Source organism: Leptosomus discolor, chromosome Z, assembly GCF_034619465.1.
Source record: "Leptosomus discolor isolate bLepDis1 chromosome Z, bLepDis1.hap2, whole genome shotgun sequence".
NCBI classification, from domain to species: domain Eukaryota; kingdom Metazoa; phylum Chordata; class Aves; order Leptosomiformes; family Leptosomidae; genus Leptosomus; species Leptosomus discolor.
This window is the reverse complement of record NC_141419.1, coordinates 85486021-85507022: the sequence shown is the minus strand read 5'-3', so window position 1 is coordinate 85507022 and position 21002 is coordinate 85486021. Positions and strand designations below refer to the sequence as shown.

Sequence of the window (21002 nt, the reverse complement as noted above, 5' to 3'; positions counted from 1 at the left end):
TCTTACTAATACCACAATAAAAATTAAAATTGTTGGAAGCTGTATGTGGCAGAAATGTCCGAGAATATTAAGGTCAGCATTAGGGTGCACGTTGAGCTTATCCAGCCAATAAATTGGTTTATCAAAACATATATTGCCCTATCAAGCTCACCTGACATTATTGAGTTCTGATTTTCAAACCTTCAATATGCTCTATGGCAAGTATAGCAAAATCAATATGATAAGTGGGGATGATTGGTATATAATCTGCTGCTGACCAAGTTGAGCGCTTTGAAAGTAGGGAAAGGGGATATGACAGTCGAAAGAGTTCTTTAGAAATGTATACTTATATATTTGAAGTGTGTATTTGAGAGGTAACAATAAAGAATTCCTTGCAACTTGCAATGCTTAGAAACACTTGAGATGAGTTTTAGTGTTTCGAAACTGGGGGCTATGGTGCTGGAGGCTATGGTTTCTTTGGGCCTTATGCACTTAGACACAGGTTTCACCCTCACACAGTTACTATTTTCATAAAAAATGGCATAGAGGAATTGAACAACAGCAAGGTTTCTTATTGAATTCTTTGGCATGAAAGAGCAGATCTCTACCCAATATAGACAAAGATATTTTATACCAATCATTGAGACAGAATTCGTATTTCCTTGAAAGAGTTCTTGCTTTCAGATTAAAAAGCTGAGGTTTTCTGGGATGGGCTCTGAAACCTGATCTAGGTTTTCTGTAAAGCTCAGGAGAGGCAAAGATAGAGGGAACTGATGGCCTATGGACAGCAGCACTTGCTCCCTTGGGAAGCAATTTCCCTGCAGAATACAGTCACCAAAAATTGGACCTACACCTTCAGCTAAGCTCAAATTCATATGTGTTCTGAAACCCAGACCAGCTCACTTTCTGTAATGGAAACTCAGAAGCCACCAGTTAAGACTCTTGCCTTAATTTGGCCTCTTGAGGTAACAGGGGAAGACAACCAAGATTTCAAGTTCTTGCAGCTTGATTGGACTCATGTTGGGAGGACAAGATTGCTCAGGCCTGAGGCTCACAGGCCATATGGAGTTACAGGAGTTCAACTGACTCCGCTGTACGGATGGAAAAAAGATCACCTAGAGAAAGGCATGTCTTTGCTAAGAATGTCCCATTTCATAACAACTGAACCCCAAAGATACTGAGTATGTTGATATGTGCAGAGGTGTAATCTCATTACATGATGCTTTTCAGCCATGTAAAAACTTTAAACTAGCTGACTTCCCCATGCACTCATCCTGGTTCTTCAAGCAGCCAAATTCTCTCTCAGGTGCATTGCTAGGGAAGCCTCTCTCCCCATTGATTTCATAAGCAATAGTAATAACACATGCCTGCCATTGGCTATGCATTTGTCTCTCTGATAAAGGAATGGTACAGCCCCACCTTCATGTTGCACTCTGTGGGGTCTTAGTTCTGTTCAAGTTGCTTTGCAAGCAAACAGACTCCAGGCACCCCTTCGATTAGTCAGTTAGACATTTCCTTCAGTTAAAAACCAAGAACAAAGATAGTATTTCCTATCTTGTGCACAGACTGGGAAGAAGACCAGGTCTTTTCTGTTCAAAATCAATTGCCCCTGGAAAGCAAGATCTAATTCTGTCAGTCTGGGACTTAGCAGGGCTCTCCTAGGTTTCTTTGTAGTGCCTCTCTGGCTGTGCACCAGCAGAGGCAGAGCATGAGCCAACGCATGAAAGTAGAACTACAGGACAGGAACTCTCCCATTTTGACTCTGAGCCTTCAACTGATCCTACTTTGTATTTTATTTGACTTCTTCCATCTGCTTGAGATTACTTGCTGTTTGTATTGATGGGAAATCTTCCAACTCACGTTTAAACTTGCCCCATAATTTCACACAAAAAAGCTGACTTCCAACTGTATGTGAAACTAATACGGGTATATCCTAAGTTTCAATGTTAAAATATGTATGTAAAAGCATGCACAAATTTCTCTGTTCATCTCATGTACTTTTTTGGGGTGAGAGAAACTCACAAAGTTCATGACATCTTTATTCTCCTTGCATTATTTCCTGTCATAATATAATAGCTGATAGTCGTAGAAAGTTTAGGTGAGGAGCGACTGTGAAAGGAGCCAGAATGTTTTATCAGTCTCCTAGATGAATTTGAAGACTGTGAAGTATGGTAAGATTCAGAGACCTCTTATTGTATTATGGACTCCAGAAGAGCCTATACCTCTTTTGCCATTTCTCCCCCTGCTTGACCTCTTCGACTTTATGCTTTTACCCCTCCAAGCCATTGCATCTAGTTCCCTTAAGTGCCTGTTAAGAGCTTCCTCAGAAAGGCCTCAGTTTCCTTATGTACCCAGTTCTTTTGTGATAACCTCTGGATTTCTTATCCCAACCCATTTCCTCCACAAGATTTTTCTGGTTCTTCCAAGAAACTGTAGTTTTTCGCCTTCTCTTGTCTTCCCTGTGAGGGGAAAATTTTCTCTTCATCCCTGCATTCCCTCTCAATTTCTCTCTCTCCCCCTTTTCCAGTCCCCTTTTTGGCGTTCTCTAAGCATTTTTCTCATCTGCTGTCTACTAGAGATATGACACATTTGCTTTCTGAATTCAAATCTACCATTTCCTCTTCAGCTAAAGGTCTGGAGGGATGAACAGCCCTCAATAACACCTATCTTTCAGCATCAACTGCAGAGGTAATTTGGGTTCCTAGATTAAATGGATACATGCAGAAAGCATAAGGGATGAAAAATTGTCTGTTCTAATTTCAGGCCTAGCACAACCCACCGGTTGGAAATACAGGAAAAGACCTCTTTACCCTCCTGTTGCAGTTAATGGAACAAATGGAGTCTGAATCTTTGTATCACACTGTCACCTGTACTATAATTATTACTTTAAGATCATGGGGAGGTACATGCAATGTACAGTTTTCCTGAGATGCTGGAAGGATGTCTGAGACAAAAACAGCTCCCAGGTGGAAAAGTAATTTTGAAGTGACCAACACCCTACGTTTTCCTAGAGAATACACACTTGTGGGCGCACACAGCCAGCAGACGATCTCTTGTATTTGTCCATAAGCTTATTAATGTTGAGTTGACTGAACAGTTAACTAGAAGCATGAGTAGTCTCTCCCTTTGCTGATGAAGCCCTGGACAGCTTGTATATCCTTGCTTATTTCCTTTACAGCTGCCATCTGCATGTCTGGCCTTTAGAAGACAGCCCACAATATAGGTGATTCACTATCCTGGACAGAAACAGACAAAAATAATAAGAAATAGAAGTTTCAAAAGGTATAATACCAGATCTAAAGTTTATTACATTCATAAACTCTAGGATGGATTTACAAATTGACCATTAAGGAAACTGAGCATATTTGCAACACCAGTAACAAATAATGTAGGTAGAGGTATCACCTATCAAACAGTAAAATACTGATAGATTCGTAGATACATAGATACACAGATAGAGAGGTAGAAAAATGGGCAGAGACAGCTAGAGGGAGGTAATACAAAATAAGCAAAAAAAATATTTTCTTTAAGAATACTGTGCAATTCTAACAGAAAGCTGATGAGAAGCATTTTTGCACACTTGGCTGTAGAGTATCCTCCTTCTCTGTCTACAGTATTTCCTTACATGTGTATGTGTGGTTGCACACATACATGCGTGCACACACCCCACAGACACTCATGCTGCCAACACTTGGTCATCTGCCATGCATCTGCATTAGAATGAGGTAAGTGAAATCAGCAGTGTTGATGCTGGACCCTGACTGACATTCCCCCAGGCTACTTGGAGAATAAAGTAGGAGCAAGAATGGGTTTTGTAAAACAAGTATTCATTCATGCAAACAAATCCAATATTGAGACTGTGCCTGCAACATACATCGTTCAAAGTGAGACCGGGCATAGCTTCAGAAGTAAAACATGCCACGGGATATCAGGGCGTTCTGAAACTGAGTGCTGACTTTGTCGTTGTTTCCCCTGAGGCTGTAAAGCTCCACTTGAAAAGTGACCACCAACTTGGGATGCTAACGTCACACACCTAATCGCTGCACTTGGTTCTCTCTGAAGTTCAGCAAGCAGCTGGGTGCCCAAATGTGAATTAGCTGCTTAAAATCCTTTTCAGAGCTAGACCTGATTTTCAAGAATATGCACTAACTGTGACTGTATTCTGGGAAGACAACATTCCCAGAAAAATGGCTTAAAATCAATCTTTAACCTATAATTAAGTTAAAGTCCCCAAATCCCACAGTGGAGATACAAAAAAAAAAAAAGAGTTAATTTTTTCCTTACAGCTCTTTGTCTCATGTTCCTCATCTTAATTAATAAATATAATTGCGAACACACATATATGCAAGTACACACACACACACACACAAACATGCACACAAGCCCTAATTAAAAGGAAATTATTCTGGTTGCAAAGACAAGCACTTAAATATTAAGAGCCCCCAGAATTGGGGTTACGTGCACAACCTGGATTTTCCTTTGTTGTACAGATGCATTCTAATTCAGCCTTTAATTACATGATCACTCACAGAGTAGATGGCATGTGCAGTGCCGTTTGTTGACTGCAGAGGACCGGGGGATTCTGCCTCCCGTTTTAAGCACACAGGAGAACAGGCTTTGTGGGGCAAATATCATCCTCCAGGCAAGACCTTTTGTTCTTTTAACTCATCCCTGTCTCAAATGCACCACTTCTCATTCTGTATTCTCCCTCCCAGTTCCAGTCCTGTATCCAGTTTCACTTTTTGGCTCTTTCTCAGTCTGTTTCTTTTTCCTGCATTAGCTTTCCAGTGCTCTGTCCTTGAGTTTACCAGCCCCACAAGCTCTCAGATCCTCTCTGCTTTCCTACAGTTTATTTTCCAGTGTTTTCATATATTGCATTCTGTACATTAATACCCCCCTTTTCCCTGTTATTTTACCACAGATGGTTCCCTACTAGATTTACCTCCCCTCCCATTTCTCTCCATTTTCCCAGATTCTTCCTACTGAGAAGCAGAGTGCTGTGTCTCAGCACAACCTTTCCTCTCAAGCTCTCCAAGCCTAACTGGGTCAACGCAACTAAATAACTGGAGAACTCTTTAACTTGGGTCTACATGGCATGGCACCACATACCCATATGGCTAAACTTTCTACTCCAAAGAAACCACATTTTCCTTGTCTGTAGTGCCTACTGGTCTGCGATGGCCTCCAAACTGCACCCAGAAGGTGCCTGTGAGGCTGATATGGGCCAAACCCATGCCAAAGACTGTGCTAAGATTAAGGCAATGAATAAATTTCTTAAATCTATGCTCTCAACCTGGTTCATTTTCTAGTACAGATACTACCTGTGATTCTGAACCCCATTCTGTTTCCCATTTGTGTCCCTTCTCAAGCCATCCCAGTGTACTACAACCTCCTTTGTCTTTCCAGCTTTCCTGAATTCCCCCCAGCTGTCTCTTTTTAGTTTCTGCTCTAATCTCACAGTTGGATCTCCCTGTCAATACCTTAAAGCACAGGGAAGGCAGCTTCCCTGCTTTTGTCTCAGGTATCCAGACTCCGATCTTTCTTGGCCTATCCCAGGTCAGTAATGCAATGACAGGAATAACTCTTGCCTCTCACTGGGGAATCTGGTTTTGGAAATCTGCATCTCTAGTGAGTGTGTGAGAACTGCCATTTTCCCAAGGCTTTTAATTGGCCACTTTGGGGCAGATTTTCCCCAAGATAGCAAAAAAGACTTGCGAAAGATCTTCACCTCCTGTCAGCTCTTAGTATGATGCTGCAAAGGATGGGGACGGGAGAGCTTTACAAAGCATCTCATTTGACTGAGTTCAAACCAGTCCAGTTCTCCTCTGGGTTGTTCTCAGGGACAGACAAACAGCTCCAGCTGAAATTTTCCAGAAATAATTAAAGAATTTGAACTGAGTGCAGGCACCCAACTCAGAGTTTCAGACAAAACGTGTGCAGTTTATCAAAGCTGAACAGGATTTTATTACAGGAAGTCTCAGGCAACCTTTGTAATTGGTATTAAACTGAAATCTCCCTTCCTCACAGGGGCGCTGTGAGCATTAATTTGTTAATGATTGCACAATGATTTGATGATGAAAAGGACCGTATTAACATGAAGCATTATTGTCCCTACAATACAAGCTTGCCTGCTTTCATTACTCATTATGTACAGAGACATACATATTATAGAAAACGGATGGAGAGATAATAAACTTGATATTCTTTTCAAAGGACTAATACAACATGTTTACAGTGTTCACAGCATGGGTAATCAGAATATTCTGGAGAGCTCTGTTTAAATAGTAGAATCCATTGGGCGGAATGTAATGATGTGTATGTATGTGTCTGCACAAACCCTGTGTCTAAACACACGTGCGAACACAGGCATACACACTTTCTTCTATATTTTTGTCCTCTATTAACCCCTGAGTTCTATGCAGCCTTCACTTTACCACCTGAAACTCACCAGTGTGACTTTAATAACAAAAGGCCTGCATAAACAAAGCTCCCTTTTTATTACAGTGACACCTTTTGTTGCCTACATTGACTACAATCCTGTATTAAGCTCCTTTGGAAGCAAATAGTTTTTTATTTCTCACCTCAATCAACCTTCTTTATTCTAACTAAGGCAGAGGGAAAAACAAAACAAAACAAAATAAACAAAAAAAACCCCACAAAACCAAAAAAAAAACCCCACCAACAAACCAGCCCACACTGATTTCACGCATTAATTCAGGGACCAATATTGCAAATGTTCACATGAGTAATCCTTCTTCAGATGAATAATCCCTCTGACCACAGCAGAGTGATTAACCACAATGCAGATTAAGTTTTTCCGGATTGGGCCCATCCCCTGATGCTTGGGTTCTCACCCGAAGTTTAGCAGATGATGGTCCCTCTCCTTTTGTTAGGTGTATTAAAGGCCCATATGCAGCTCTCAATTATTTTATTTGATTACGTAGCTGATAGGCCCTGATCCTGTCAGCGCTCCCTAGAAAGCCTAACAAGCTGAAGTAAACAATCCTAGCTGAGTTAGAAGACTTGGCAGGATCCGTCCCTTTAACAGTAGCTGAGAGCTGTATCTTTGAATTGTGACCAGAACGTGTATCTTTGCTACCAACAGTCTCATGTTGTATTTGGAAAAATCTCAATAAAATAAGCTAGCAGAGAATCTGAGAGTATATGGGTCGATATAGCTACCTAGATCTAAAAAACCCCGATAAATTACTATTTAAAAACAAAATCCACACATATTGTTTATTTGGAACAAAACTTCCCTGTCATTTATTCTATCTATTTAAAACCAAAATTCACACATATTGTTTATTTATTTGGAACAAAACTTGCCTGCAGTTTATTTTATATCATTCAGCGACTGATGGTTCTGTGTGCTATGGGTCCAGGGGTTTGAACTCCAGCAGAAGAATCCCCCTCCAGCAACCTTTTGGCCTATTCCTGCCTTTCTTCTTTATTTGCCCGCTTCCTGGAGAATGAAGATAGTCAGGACTGATGTATCACTATGCCCCCCTTCCCTGCACCAAACGGTGTTCATTAAAAACTTGCTGCTAGCAAGGGCCTGATCCAGCCCTCCTGGAAGTCATTGGAAAGCTGTCTATTGACGTCATGGGGACGAGGAGCATACTAATGCACACAAGTACCTTTACTAATGCGGGCAGTCCTGTTAACAACACCGGAGTTGTTCACAGGATTAACACCAATCAATCAAGCCCTTTGAAAGGCACATTAAAAGCCAAAGCCTGGTCTGCAAACCCTTTCTCACAAGGGGTGTGTGTATACCTGTGGCTGGTCCTGCTGCATCTCTCTGCTCCCGGCCTAGCAATGTCAGTGCTTTTTTCCAGCTGTGCTGATTAGGGGTAGTATTTCTTCTGAGGAGGTAAAAATTACTGGCAATCTACCCCAAAATAAATAACATTTGTGTCCCCCAAAAAAACGCTAACAAGGTGAGGAGCAGGAGCAAACAGGGCTGTAAATGGGCTTGGGAAGGGGTTGCTTTTTTTTCCTGCAAGTAGACATATTAAAAAAAAAAAAAAAAAAAAATGGGGTTTATTTTGGTTACAAGCCGATAAATTATTTTTACTCTCTGGGAGAAACTAAAGCCTGTTACAAAGGATCTTATTCTTACAAAATTCCTGTGGAGTCCCCTGCTTATGGATTGCTGAACCGGACCCACTATGATTACACCGGGAACATTTCTCGCTTGGGAACTGTTCAGCAAAGGCTGGTTTATAGATAACAATTTCACTCCTCCTTTGCCTGTATCTGTTTAAAATCCACTACAGCCCCTTGTACATGGGTAAAGGTGCTTACGGGGTATAGCTTATTTCCATCCACAGCAGCAGCTGTGTTCATCTCAGAGCCCTTGTAGCAATATTTGTGTCCGTATTATTTCATCCTGCCACCCCTCACAGCTGTGCCTGTGCACCAGGGGGCTGTACTTGAACAGCATCCATTTCTAAATGACTATACTTACAGCTCTGTGAAAACGGGGCGTGGACCAGCTCAAAGTTTTCAAAAATATAGATTGTTATAAAAGGGACACCTTCACTGAGGAACAAAATGGCCCTTTTTACTGCCCTGTTCTTTTAATTGGTTTTCATTTGGGATAAGTCGTGATTGCAGGCAGAGTGGCCTGCTCACAGACAAGGTGTTAACAGAGCTATCCCTGTGATGGATCAGTGCTGGATGCTGTTTCACTTTTCACTATAGTGGATATTCCTTCTTTAAAAAAGGTTTAACAAGACTTCTTTCAGCGAGCCTTCCTAGCTCTATCACGGGTGCGGTGTTAAGGTTCAGAAAGAGCGGATATTAAGATTTTTCGATGTCCTGGTTCAGGGTTGGGGGGGGGGGGGGGGTGCCGGAAGATTTTATTTCATGTGGGTTTTGTTGTTGTTGTTGTTGTCATTCTTTTATCACAGTCCAAGGCACAAGGCAGGATTGGAAAGCAGGTGAGTCACGGGGCTGGGAATTTGGGAGAGGGCCTCTCTGAGGGTTTTACCCTCTCTGCAGCTCCTGGTCTGTCAGGTCTCCGTGTCTTTAGCCTTTAAATGTTGTAAGTGCGTGCCAGGGAAGACAGGCAGATTCCCCCCTCAGACCCCAACAGATAGTACGCCTGGTCAGGCAGCAGACAATGCCCCGTCCCCGCCACCAGCCCGGCATCAGGCGCCTGACAGCAGCTGCCTCCCCTTGAGCGGCGAAAGATACTTCAAGAGCCGTAAAAGGCAGCGAGGGCTGCCGAGGGCTCTGCTCGGGTGTCGCCCCCAGGTGCGGGTCTCGGGGGAAGGGGGAGGGATCCGTTGGCGGGGCGGCTCCGCGGGCCCGTCCCCTCCCCGCCGCGAGGACCGCCGGTCGCCCAGGGGAGGGGTGCAGCCCTGCCGCACCCGCCCTCCCCCCCCACCCTCCCCCCCGCCTCCCAGGACCCCCCCAGGATCGGGCCCCTCTGCGGTCGTCTGCCGACTGGGGCGATCGTTTAAGGCACGGGAGGGATCGCAGTCACGGGAGTAGTTGTAATAGCCGAGCCACCTGCATTGGGTTCATTTTTGCAAAATTTTAATATTTCTTTTTTTTTGGGGGGGGGGGGGGGGGGGGTGAGCAGGACACTGCCTTGCTGCTCTATTATTATTAAAAAAAAAAAAAAGCCAAATAAAGTGAAAACTGCTGCAAAGGTGTTGTGGTTTTGTTCTTGTTTGTTTGTTTGTTTGTGTTTAAAACAGAACCAAAAAATCCGGTCAATAAAACACGCAGGAACGTTGCAAATTTAAACTAACAACCTCCCTCCTCCACGGCTGCCCCTTCCGTTTACAGTCACACGTGTTACCGGCGCCCTGCCCGGCGCTCCCGGGGGACGGGCGGCCGGGGAAAGGGGTGGGGGGGTCCCACTCCCAGCCCGCCCCCGCCGGGGCCGCCGCCGCCTCCGCCGCGGGGAGCAGCCGGCGGCGCCGGGAACAATGGCCGGGAGCCCCCGCGGAGCCGGGGGGCGGCCCAGGCCGGGCGGGGGGGGACCTGCGAGGGGGCTGCGAGCCCCCCCCCCCGGCGTAGGGGAGGCAGTCGGGCGCCGTGTGGCTGCAGCCTGACCGGGGGGCGCGGGGGGGTTCAGGCCAGGTAACTCGCAGGCTGCTCCGAGCTCGCCTGGTGGTGTTTCTCCGAGCTTCATCCCCGCACGTCTTGCACGGGAACCGGGGGAAAAGGGGCGGGGGGAAAGAAAAAGAAAAAAAAAAAAAAAAGGAAGAAGAAAAAAGAAAAATTGCTCTGAGCACACGCAGAGCCTTGTTTTGTTACTGTCCGGATTACTGTTATTATTATTTGGGGGACAAGGGGGAGTTGTGTCCTTAATCCAAGCCTCCCTGCCCTCCCCACCCCCAGATGCTAAGAAAGGAGAGCTGATTTCATTTCCACCATACAGTACACTTTGTCTAGAGAGCATTGTTCGGACAAGCAACTCCCGATCCCTGATGACTACAAAATACGATTTATGTTTCCATCAGAGAGAGACAGAATATCCTGATGGCTTGAAAGTCGGGCAAGAAAATCTTATCTAATCAATCCCTTTCCAATACACACACACACACGCGCGCACACACCACTCGCATCTAGCGTAGGAGATAACGCCCGCACTGATTGTACGTAAAATAAATAACAGCAGCATGAAAATTAACAATAGTCATCTCAGTATTTTTCGTCTCCCTCCAAAGAGCTACAATAATACAGTTTGTGCCTTTCCTAGCTTGATGTCATCACCATCATCATCATAATTTAAAAAAAGACCTTAAAAAGCATGCATTTTTTCAGATGCAACAAGAACAGATATAGTAAAGACAGCTTGTAACATCACAACCACAACAACAACAGCAAAAGCAACCTCTGAGCCCGAGGATTCGTCCGTATCTGAACTGCTTTTATTGGCAATTGCAAAATCATAATAAGAGTAAATAATAAATAAGAGACATCATCATAATAGGAAGAAGTCAGAACACCTTGTGTTTGGTTTTTTTTTTTCCCTTCTCAAATAAAAAGGCAGATTTCCCGATGATCACTGAAATTATAACGACAGCGATTGATCGGAGGGCTTGCAAAGGAAAAGGAAAAAAAAAAAATCATCATCATTGGTCCTAAAAACGCAACCGTTCCCCTTTGCTCACTTGGCACAATAGAAATTGACTGTCTCTCAAAGAGCCATGCGCCTAGTGCTATTTATAGCCAGGGGCTGTGTTGGAAGATACCATTAAGCTTCTCCCGGGCAGACAGACAGGGGGGTGGTTGGATAGGAGGAGGGGGTTTAGCCAGAGTAAAGGCAAAAGCAATCCCCCACCCCCAGCCTCCCTTCCCCACACACACACACATCCACACACTCACACCCCACCCCCTAGTCTGGCTGGGAATTTGAACCGATCCAGCCTGTTTAAACGGAAAGGACACAGATCTTCAATGTAAAAAAAAAATCAGATCAGACCCAGAGAGAGAGAGAGACGGAGAGGGAGGAGTGTGTGTGTGAGAGTGTGTGTGTGTGTGTGTGTGAAAGAGGGAGAGGGAGCGAGAGAGCAAGAGAGAGGGAGGGAGAGAGAGAGGGAGAGAGGGAGGGAGAGAGAAAAGAAGAGGGGGAAAAAAAGGAAAGAAGATTTTCTCTATGTATATAAAGATGGCCACGTTAGCAAACGGACAACCAGACAATACCAGCCTGAGTAGCAATCACAGCAACCCCAGCACCAACGGGCATATGAACGGATTAAACCATAGTCCCGGAAACCCATCCACCATCCCAATGAAGGACCACGATGCCATTAAGCTCTTTATTGGGCAGATCCCCCGTAACCTGGACGAGAAAGACCTCAAACCGCTCTTCGAGGAGTTCGGGAAGATCTATGAACTGACGGTGCTGAAGGACAGGTTCACTGGCATGCACAAAGGTGAGTTACCTCCTGAACTTTCCCGGGAGAGATCGGGAGAGGAAGACAAGCTCCCGCTCTCTCTCTGGATCGCTCGTTCTCTCTTTCCTTTCGATTTCATTTCATTTTATTTCATTTTTGGTTGTCCCGGGGGCGGAGGCGGCAGGCTGGGGAGCGGAGCGGGGAGGGGGGGGGGGGGGGGCAGGGAAAGAAATAATAGACCCTCCTGGAAAGAGAAGAGAGGCAGAGAAGGAAGTCAGCTCCGTTTGACTCATTTATTCGCAATTCTCTTTCCCCCCTTTTTATTTGGGGGGGTGCGAGGCGCAGCCCCCACGGAAGCCCCGGCGGGCTGGCAGGAGCTGTCCGCGCGCCGGTGGTGCTGAACGGCGGCAGAGGGGTTTCCGTGTCTATCTTTGGGAGCCCCGCGTTTGCCACCCAGGGGTGCGTGTGCCTGTCTGTCCGTGTGTTTGTCCCTATGTATCTGTTTGCGCCGAGCTGCGAAGCCCCTGTTTTACAACTGTTGTGTATCTGGCACTGGCGCCTTTTTCTTTTTCTTTCTTTCTTTTTTTTTTTTTTTTTTTAATTTTTATTTTTACTGCTGTTACAATTATTATTCACAGTCCGCTTCAAAAACCAGAGAAGACTGAGTTGCTCCCGGGAGGGTGGGGGGACGGACGTATTTCATTTTGGTTTTGTTCAGCATGGGAACACGGATATAAACAACAATAAAAAAGCCTATCTCAAGTGGGCCGGGGGGGTGTACAAAATCACGACATGTGTGTGTGTGTCGGAGAGGGCAAGCCAGGAGCGATGGATGGCAGTTTAGTTCCAGAGGGGAGAAGTCTCTGAGCAGGCATATTCCGTGCACTACTTCAATGTTCCCAAAGTCCATCCCGGGAACTTTTTAGGTTTTCTTTAAAGGCAGTGGAGACGTACTCCCCATGCGACGCCTCGCTCGCTCCATCTCTGCCCGCTCCTTTCCCTGCTTAGCTTAGGCTCTCCGGAGGTGCATTTCAGATTAGATGATGCTACGTTTTGAGTGTGGGGGAGGGTGTGTGTAGTGGGGGAGAGATTCTCGGATCCTTGGGTAGGAAAGTAGGACTTGCAAGGAGGAAGTCGAAGATAATTTGCATGGTAGCCCCGCTTAAGAGCAGGAGAGACCCAGAAGAGAAGCAAGCCACTTTATTAACTCAAGTTCTGTATATGTATGTGCATGTGTGTTTATTTCATTAGATACGTAGTTATTTAAAAAAAAAAAAAAAAAAAAAAAAAAAAAAAAAAAAAAGAAAGAAAGAAAAATATCAGATCAGAAGTGATCGGGGTGTGACTCCAGATTCAGTGCAGGAGGAGAAAGGGTTTTCCAGGGGGCCATGGGGGGAGTGGAAGTTGCATCTTTTACAGAAGAGGTTCAGTAGCAGTGTCTACTCCAGCTTGGTGGACTCCCGGCAGGGACAGTTACTGGTAATGGCATTACTGGCTTCCCAGCTTTCCAGATGCCTTGGCGAGTTGTAAATCTTGAACTTAACGGCATGTTTAGCAGGCATCTCTTCCCCCTTCCCACTCACTCCCCTCCTCTCTTCCACCCTCAGGAAATGCGAATGAAAATATACCCTGACAGTGCAAAGTACCAGTTTCTCACAAGCTAGAGAAAATGTACAGGGCTCAGGGACCGGGGACTCAGTCCAAGTTATAGAATATTTCTTCCTTCCTTTCTTGCCGGTCGCTCCAAACACCCTTCTTATATTTACAATGATTCAGTGTAGCCCTTTCAAACCTTGCTTTCTTTTCAGACTAGCTTCCTAGAAGCCACATCAAGGTCTGACGGGCATCATTTAAACGTGATATCCGTACTATAATAATCACTAATAACAACAAAAATAATAGTAAGAAGCGCAGGGAAACACAGGTCCTGGGAGGTTTCATCTAATAGATGAGGCATAGTGAGAGTAGCCAGTGAGCTTGTGTGTGAGCGCATGTGTTTGCAAAAATTATCTAAGGTTTCTGTAAAATAAAAATAACAACAGTAAAAGCTACACTGAAGAGAATCACTCAATACAGTGTAGAGAAAATCTTTGAGCTAACATTTCGATAAAGCATTTTTGTGATGGGGGGAGGTTATTTTGATTTGTTGATGATATTTTATTCTTTTCTTATGCTCTATCTTAAACATGTAATTTATCAGTCTATGCGCTAACTTTAATTTCTGTTTCATAGATGCGAATTCTTCCTCTACCAGTTCAGTTTTTCTTTTACTGTATGCCTGTGTTCGCAGAGACAAACTCAGGAAGGGGGGAGGGAGGGAGAGAGAGAGAGAAGGATCGTTTATCTTGCTTGGATGTGTTTAACACATATTCCTAAATTAAGCAAGATACTAACTTCATTTCCCTTCATTTCATTTCTGTCCGAAAGCTGCAACCTAGGAAAAAAGCCAGGTGGGAAATGTTGTCACCTCATCAAACCAAATTGCATGAGTACATCTTGAAAGAAACAGTCATTTTTAACCTCCTGCAAGTTTTGGACTTTGGAAGGAAAAATGATCATGATGATTGTTATTTCTCAGGCTAGGGTTTGAGTGAAGCTTCAATAGACACTGAGTTGCCAGCATTTCAGAGATTGGTTTTATTTAGTACATCTGAGAAGAGTTTGAACTCCTTTCTAGCGATGCCGCTGATTTATTAGCTAATCCTGATAAAAATGTGCCTCTGGCTACCTGGAAAAAAATTACTTTCTTGCCAGTAGTGATTAATTACTATTAAGTCAAAAAGCATGATGGGGCTTTGAAGGATGAGGATTGTGTTTGGCTTTTTTTTATTATTTTGTTTAATTTTATTTCATTTTTAATCTGTTTTTTTTTCTTTTCCCCTTCTCTAAATGCAGTCATGTGAAGCATAGTATTCACTCAGTTCTCCTTATTTTGGTTTTGCTTTGTAGGCATAGGTGAAAAATTGCACAAAGGTAGCCCAACTTTGCTCTCAGGGCTAGGATGGCGATATGAAACCCCAAGATGCTTTCCATAAGTGATGAATAATGCTTATACATTAATTGATCCATCACTCTCAGTTGATTTCATTCCTAATTCAGGGGCTGAGGCTGTGGCAGTGGTATACCCTGAAGGGTTAATAGTGGGTTGTAGTTTATTTAAGTGTATGGAGAGCAAACCTTGGGCGTGGAGGGGGAGAAGGTGGGTTTGTGTTGGGAGGAGGGAAGAGACAGGAATTAGCTTAAAGTAAAAATGTAGCAAGCAGAGCAATTTCAGGTGTAAATCCATTGAAATGAGAGCACAGGATGTGTATTCTTGAAAATATTATGAAGAGATCCTATTGTGGTGCTCCTGTATAGCAGGAGGGAATTGAAAATAAAGAATCTGAAGATAAAGTACACGACTATGTTCCCCTCCCAAAAAAAAACCCTATCACAAAAGGAGAGTGAAGTCCCAGGTTCTCTCACCAGCAGCCCCGGCTGATACCAGGACAGATACCAGGGAGGAGGCAGGGGAGCATGACTCTCTTGCAGACATGCGAAGAGAGAAAAGGGTACGGGGGAAGCAGCATGTGAGGGAAGGTGGAGAAGGCTTACCAGATCCCCAAGAAAACAAGCTTTCATGGCACGAGCATAGCTGCTGCACGTTTTCCCCTCGCCTCGCTTCTCTCCACACGGGGCAGGAACAGGCTCCTGCTGTGGTACTTTGCTCTGGGGTTAGAAAGAGGCTGTGTGCTGAGATCTACGAGTAGAAATCTACAGGGGGCTGAGCTGACCCACCCACACGCTCACACATACACACGCACACAGGCACACATGCACACGCACACACAGAGAGTTAACTAATCACACTTGAACAATTTAGCAAGCCATTCATTCATAACTTCCACTCTTCTTATCTAGCAGTGGAGTATGCTTAAAGGCTGAGTTACTGGGAGACATAAAGGTTAGTGCTCTCAGGACAGCCATATTATAATGCATTATCTTTGAAGTCATTTAAGGCCAATTTAAGTGGTATTTAGTATAATATTTATGAATTAATGTAATCTAAATATAGGACTGTCCCCACAGGTTTAAACAGCCTTTTCTATCGAAGTTTGCTTGTACCAAGGCATGGAATGTGTTTTAATTTAAAACACACAGGTCTCCATAATATTCTATTTAGGAAGTCAGAAGAAATCAGCATTCCACACTTAACTGAGATTTACTGAAACACACGCGGGTGAGCGCACTTAAAGAGTGGAGATAGTGTGCAGTGGGAAAGCAAGAGTCTTCCATAGACCTGAGAGCTACAACATTCTTTCAGCCCTTATTTAGGGGGGAAAAAAAAGCACAAAACCCCAAAGACCTCCTTGAAATCCACCATTGCAGTCCCATGGTTAGGAAGGTGTTCCTACCTGACCCGAACCTCACTCGATAAGCATTCAATGCAGATAGAAAAATGCAGTATGAAAAGAATAGTTTAGTTCTTTTGCTGCTTTACCTTCTCAAAAGTATAAATAATTTTGAAATTTAAGACGCCTCGGGGGTAGGTAAACAAGGCTTCCATTCATTGTATTCTGTTCTGTTTGATTACAAAGGTAGATGATAGAAAAATTAAAACCTTGTTAAGTCTAAAGATGTTAGTGAAGGTTTTGGATATCTTGGAAATTCAAAGGTGCAATGAAAATGAGCATTCAGTTAAGATTATATATTTGTATATATCTATAAATGTATAGATTTGTGTGTGTGTGTACACATACAGAAAAAAGAGATGTATACACATTCATACATATAGCCTTTGGGAAATGGAAATTTAGTTGAAAAGAAGCACAACGCAATACAGGTGCTGAATAAACTCCTCCATAATTGAAACATAAGGCTTGCCTAGCTGAAAGCAACACATGCAGCATTTAGTATGGTAGTAAACCAAACAAGTTTTAGGGAGGTAAATGCACAAATAAACTGGAATAAAACAGAGGAGGCTTTATGCCTTAGGTCTAAAGAACAACCCCTTAAAACAATCAAAATGCGATTGGATAGCTTGATGGAAGAGAAAGGAAAAAAGCAACCCCCTGTACATTATAATCTCCCGTAGAGATGAGTATGTATGTGTTTCGATAATGTCAAACAGATAGCCCAGACTGCTTCATAAATTAGAGGGCTATATGTTAACTCTTTTTTTCAGGGGTCTGGACATGGATTCTGGTTTCTAAAAGCAGCTGCAGCCAGTTATGATGCTGTTGTTACGGTTGTGTCAGCATTTCCAATACAAACTCCAATTTTCTGGGATCTCTCGCTTGGCTGTTAAGTTTTTGCACTGAAAGCTGTTCTTCAGCTAGCCCCACTACCATATCAACTAATCATCCTTACAAGAATGCATTTGTTTTAAAGTTACATAATGTGGAGGAAAGCAAGAAATTAAAGTTTGTGTTTCTAGAGCTTTTGTTTCTTCTCTTACCTTTCTCCAGGTTAAACTTATATTTCCTACACATTTATGGATTACGATTGTTTCTGTTCCTCAATATCTACATATACTGGTGCTTTTGGGCATTTTAGAAATGAAAAAAAAGGTACTTCTTTTTTTCTTTTTTTTTTTTAAAAAAATATGGCGACAATAGTATTTACTTGGCCAAAACAAGGTTTTAATTAAAGGGTGAATCAGGAACTAATTAATTTTCAAGTATAACAACAGAAACAGAGGACAGTTCAATTTTCTTTTATTTTTTTTTTTTCCTATATTCAGCCAGAAGAGATCGGAAATGTCAGCACCGAAGTAGGGGGAAAAATTGAGGATCCTTGTCACCTTGGATGAAAAGCGTGGTTCATCTGGTCCTATATCCTGCATCGGCCAGTGGCCAGTGCCACAGACAGGGCTTTCTTTAGCAGAGGATTCAAATTGCATAGTATAATAAAACCTAGGCAGCTGATGGAATAGTCTTTTGAAGGAAGTTGTCAGAGAGTATCTGGAAATTTTGCCTGGGTAAAGAATGAGTGAGATCGCGGAAAGTGTCTTGTGCTCAACTGAAAAGTGGATTGTACCTGTCAAGGAGAGCGGGCAGAGGACTCTCTATGCACGATGGTAAAGAGCAAGGGGCAGAAGAGGCTGGGTGACCAAGGAGGGCCTCCCCTAGCCTTAAGAGCTGGAAATACACAATCACATTTTTCAGCAAGATGTCAGGGTGTTTTTTATCATGCATACCCTGTGTGCATGCATACCAGCAGCACTGACCCGACAGACCATAACGACACTAAAGGAGCTGTTACCAACCCTCCTGTCAATCAAGTGTGAACCGAGGCGGGTTTATGCGACAGGCAGTAATGGTTCCAAGGGAGAAAAAGTGGGGGAGATGATCTAGGCTGTTGGGATGCTTACCTGCATTTAACACAGAGAAAAAACACCAGATGCCCAAAGACTCACGCTCGTGTTCGCTATAGCCTTAAAATAATTTTCCATAAAAGCAGGACGCTGCAGAGCTCAACATGTCCTGTCCATCAAGTGCTGTCTAGTTTCTGCCCTGTAAGAGTTTGTGCTAAGCAGATGAGGTGTTAAGTGAGCTAAGGTGAATCCTATCCTTAACAAATAGGCTGGTGTTTCATTAATCCCAGCATCGTCTTTACTTAGGCAGCAAAGGCCTGTTGCCTGCTTGCTAGGCAGAAGTCAGTGAGATTTTTGCCATCACTTCGGTGGGTTCACGTTTGGAAATTCTGGCACAGGCTTGCACTTACTCAATGTTTCACATTCCCTTTAAAATTCTGGATTGTGGATTTACATAGCAAACCACAGCACTTACAGTTAATGATACCAGCTTCTGCACTTGCTGGCTTGTCCCTTAACGTAGCTTTCCTTCTGTAAGGGAAACTAAAACTAAAACGAAGCCGAGGAACTGACAAAAACCTGACCTCTGCCACATTTCTCACACTTAACTGCTCCATCGATGCCTGTATGGCTGTTGCCGGGGTTTGTCATGGTGGGCTGACCCTTATGTATTAAAATCTGTGGTGGAAAAAGGGAAAAATAATAACCACGGCGAGTTAAAGTTATGGCGTCTCTTCCACCATCGCTTCACTGACTGAGCTGGGGTATGTATTACAGGGGCCTCTCTCTCTCCGTAACTCCTCGAGACACATTGTCGCATTTTGGGGATCACAGGATCTATTGAATCACTTTGTCTGGGCTGGAGTCAGGATGTCACCGCAGATGCTGCATTTGTTTGCTTTTGTCACTGTGAGCCACAGCCTGACTGCACACACAGGTGAATACAGGTTTTAATGTGCATTCATTATATCCAACTGACATTCCCTTGAAGGAAGAGAGGTCTTATTATTGTTGCGCCTTAAAATAGAGATGGATGAGAGCTCTAAACCTCTCAAATAAAGTGCCTGACCATACGTAGTAGCTAAAAATAAATCATATAAGGCCATCTATTCCATGTAAATGAATGGCAAGACATATAGATATAGACATTGTGTTAAGTTTGTCAAGCAGAAGCAGCCAAAAATATTGATCAAGGCAAGGGGGAAAAATTGATAATGAACTGGACTCCAAGAAGACTTTAATTGACAGTGACTTCTGTGAACCAGCTTTGGACAGTATATATAAACTGACCACGATGTAACTTTATTGCAATGCACTCTCCTTTAATTAATTGTCACCTTTGTTAAGACTGGCTACAGATCAAAGGTTTAAAGATACTTAACAGGTTCTTAGTAACAAACCCTTCAGATGCATTAGAAATATCCGACAGCTCAGCCAATGAGGCATGCAGATTTCGATCTACCTCACCCTTATCTGTTTATTTCTCCCTCCTTTGTTGAACATGGACAATCATTGTTTAACATTAACTATTTCATAGATGACTTTGTTGGCAACGTTGGTGCCTCCAGGAATATACAGTTCCCGGTGACAAGGACCTGTGCTGTTAGGTCTGTCAAAGTATTTCGCCACCAGAAAGTTGCTTACGTTTTGATAGACCAAGGTGCAGTGTAGACACAGTTCGTAATGCAGGCTATTCTTTACCCTTTAACTGTTTGAGGTCTATGGTTTCCTTATTTAAATCTGGAAAACAGAAAAAGACATAGTTTGCATGAAAGGTGCAGCCGAGAATGAACTTTGATGTGAAAAGTGCGTATGTAGAGAAATAGAAGTGTGCCTGCCACGTTTATGTATCACACACACATACAATCATTTATTATATGTGCATATAAATGAAAACATGCATTCAGTACAGACAGGCTGATATAGGTCTCTAAATACTTCCTTTTTAAAACACAGTACAGAGATCATATACTTGCATGAAAGTGGCAGGTGACTTAACAGGCTATTCCCAGAACTATATGCAAAGTTCAATATGATACATAGCCGTTTGTTCATTATACTAACGTAATGATACAGTCACACTTAATTAATCCATCTCTGGTTTATTTGTACATTGTGTCTGAGTCTCCAAAATATTTTAGAGGCAACCCGGCTGACTTCCCAGTGTGCTGGGGCAGATAACTCTGGACATGAATCTTCTTCAAATAGAATAAAAATGGAGCTTTACAGACAGAGTTGGTCTGATGAGATCTGACTGCATATTTGGCCTGTTTCTAATTCAAATGCGTGTGTATATAATACACAGAGACTGTGTATGCACACATGTATCGAAAGGGCAGGCTTACATTTGCACATAGTTCCTCTCCTTTTCAGTCCCTAAGGATAGATTCGCATCACATAATATGCATCACTCACTGCAAACGCACACAAATATCTTTGTCGGATTCAGTAGCTTCTTGCAGGTAGATGTATAAAGCAGCATCAGCCTAATAATATCCCTATAAAACAGTGTTTCCTTCCTAGGATCCAGAGGGATGAAGGTTGTCAGAAGATCAAAAGATATATCACAGTGTGCTTGTAGAAATCCCCTGATTATGTTTCCTCTCTATAATGCTCTAATTCACTATTTGATCAATTGTAAAAGGGCCAATGCTTTAGCAGGGAAAAAAAAAAGTATTAGGTTACTAGATGCTTGAGGATGAGTGAAAATCACACCTAAAATTATATGTAGCAATACAGTAATGATCTTATCAATACTTCTTTAAGGAATCTGACAGCCCTATAGGAGAGATTCAGTTCTGTGAGCAAAGGTCACAATGTAGATATTGCTTATTAAGACTATCGATAGCCTAGTTGACCAACCT

General features: G+C 43.1%; 1 protein-coding gene across 50 annotated transcripts in view; it reads left to right on the top strand.

Moving 5' to 3' along the window:
- Positions 1-9879: 9879 nt before the first annotated feature.
- CELF4 (CUGBP Elav-like family member 4) overlaps positions 9880-21002 on the top strand; it is a 694695-nt gene continuing 683572 nt past the window's right edge. For 45 of the 50 annotated variants that reach the window (XM_086480469.1, XM_086480445.1, XM_086480446.1 and 42 more), the window contains exon 1: positions 11603-11882. In XM_086480469.1, coding sequence (XP_086336595.1) covers positions 11603-11882 — 280 coding nt within the window. Of the gene's footprint in view, positions 9912-11602; positions 11883-21002 lie in introns of those variants that run through there. The other 5 variants (XM_086480463.1, XM_086480460.1, XM_086480462.1 and 2 more) reach the window with 2 other exon arrangements.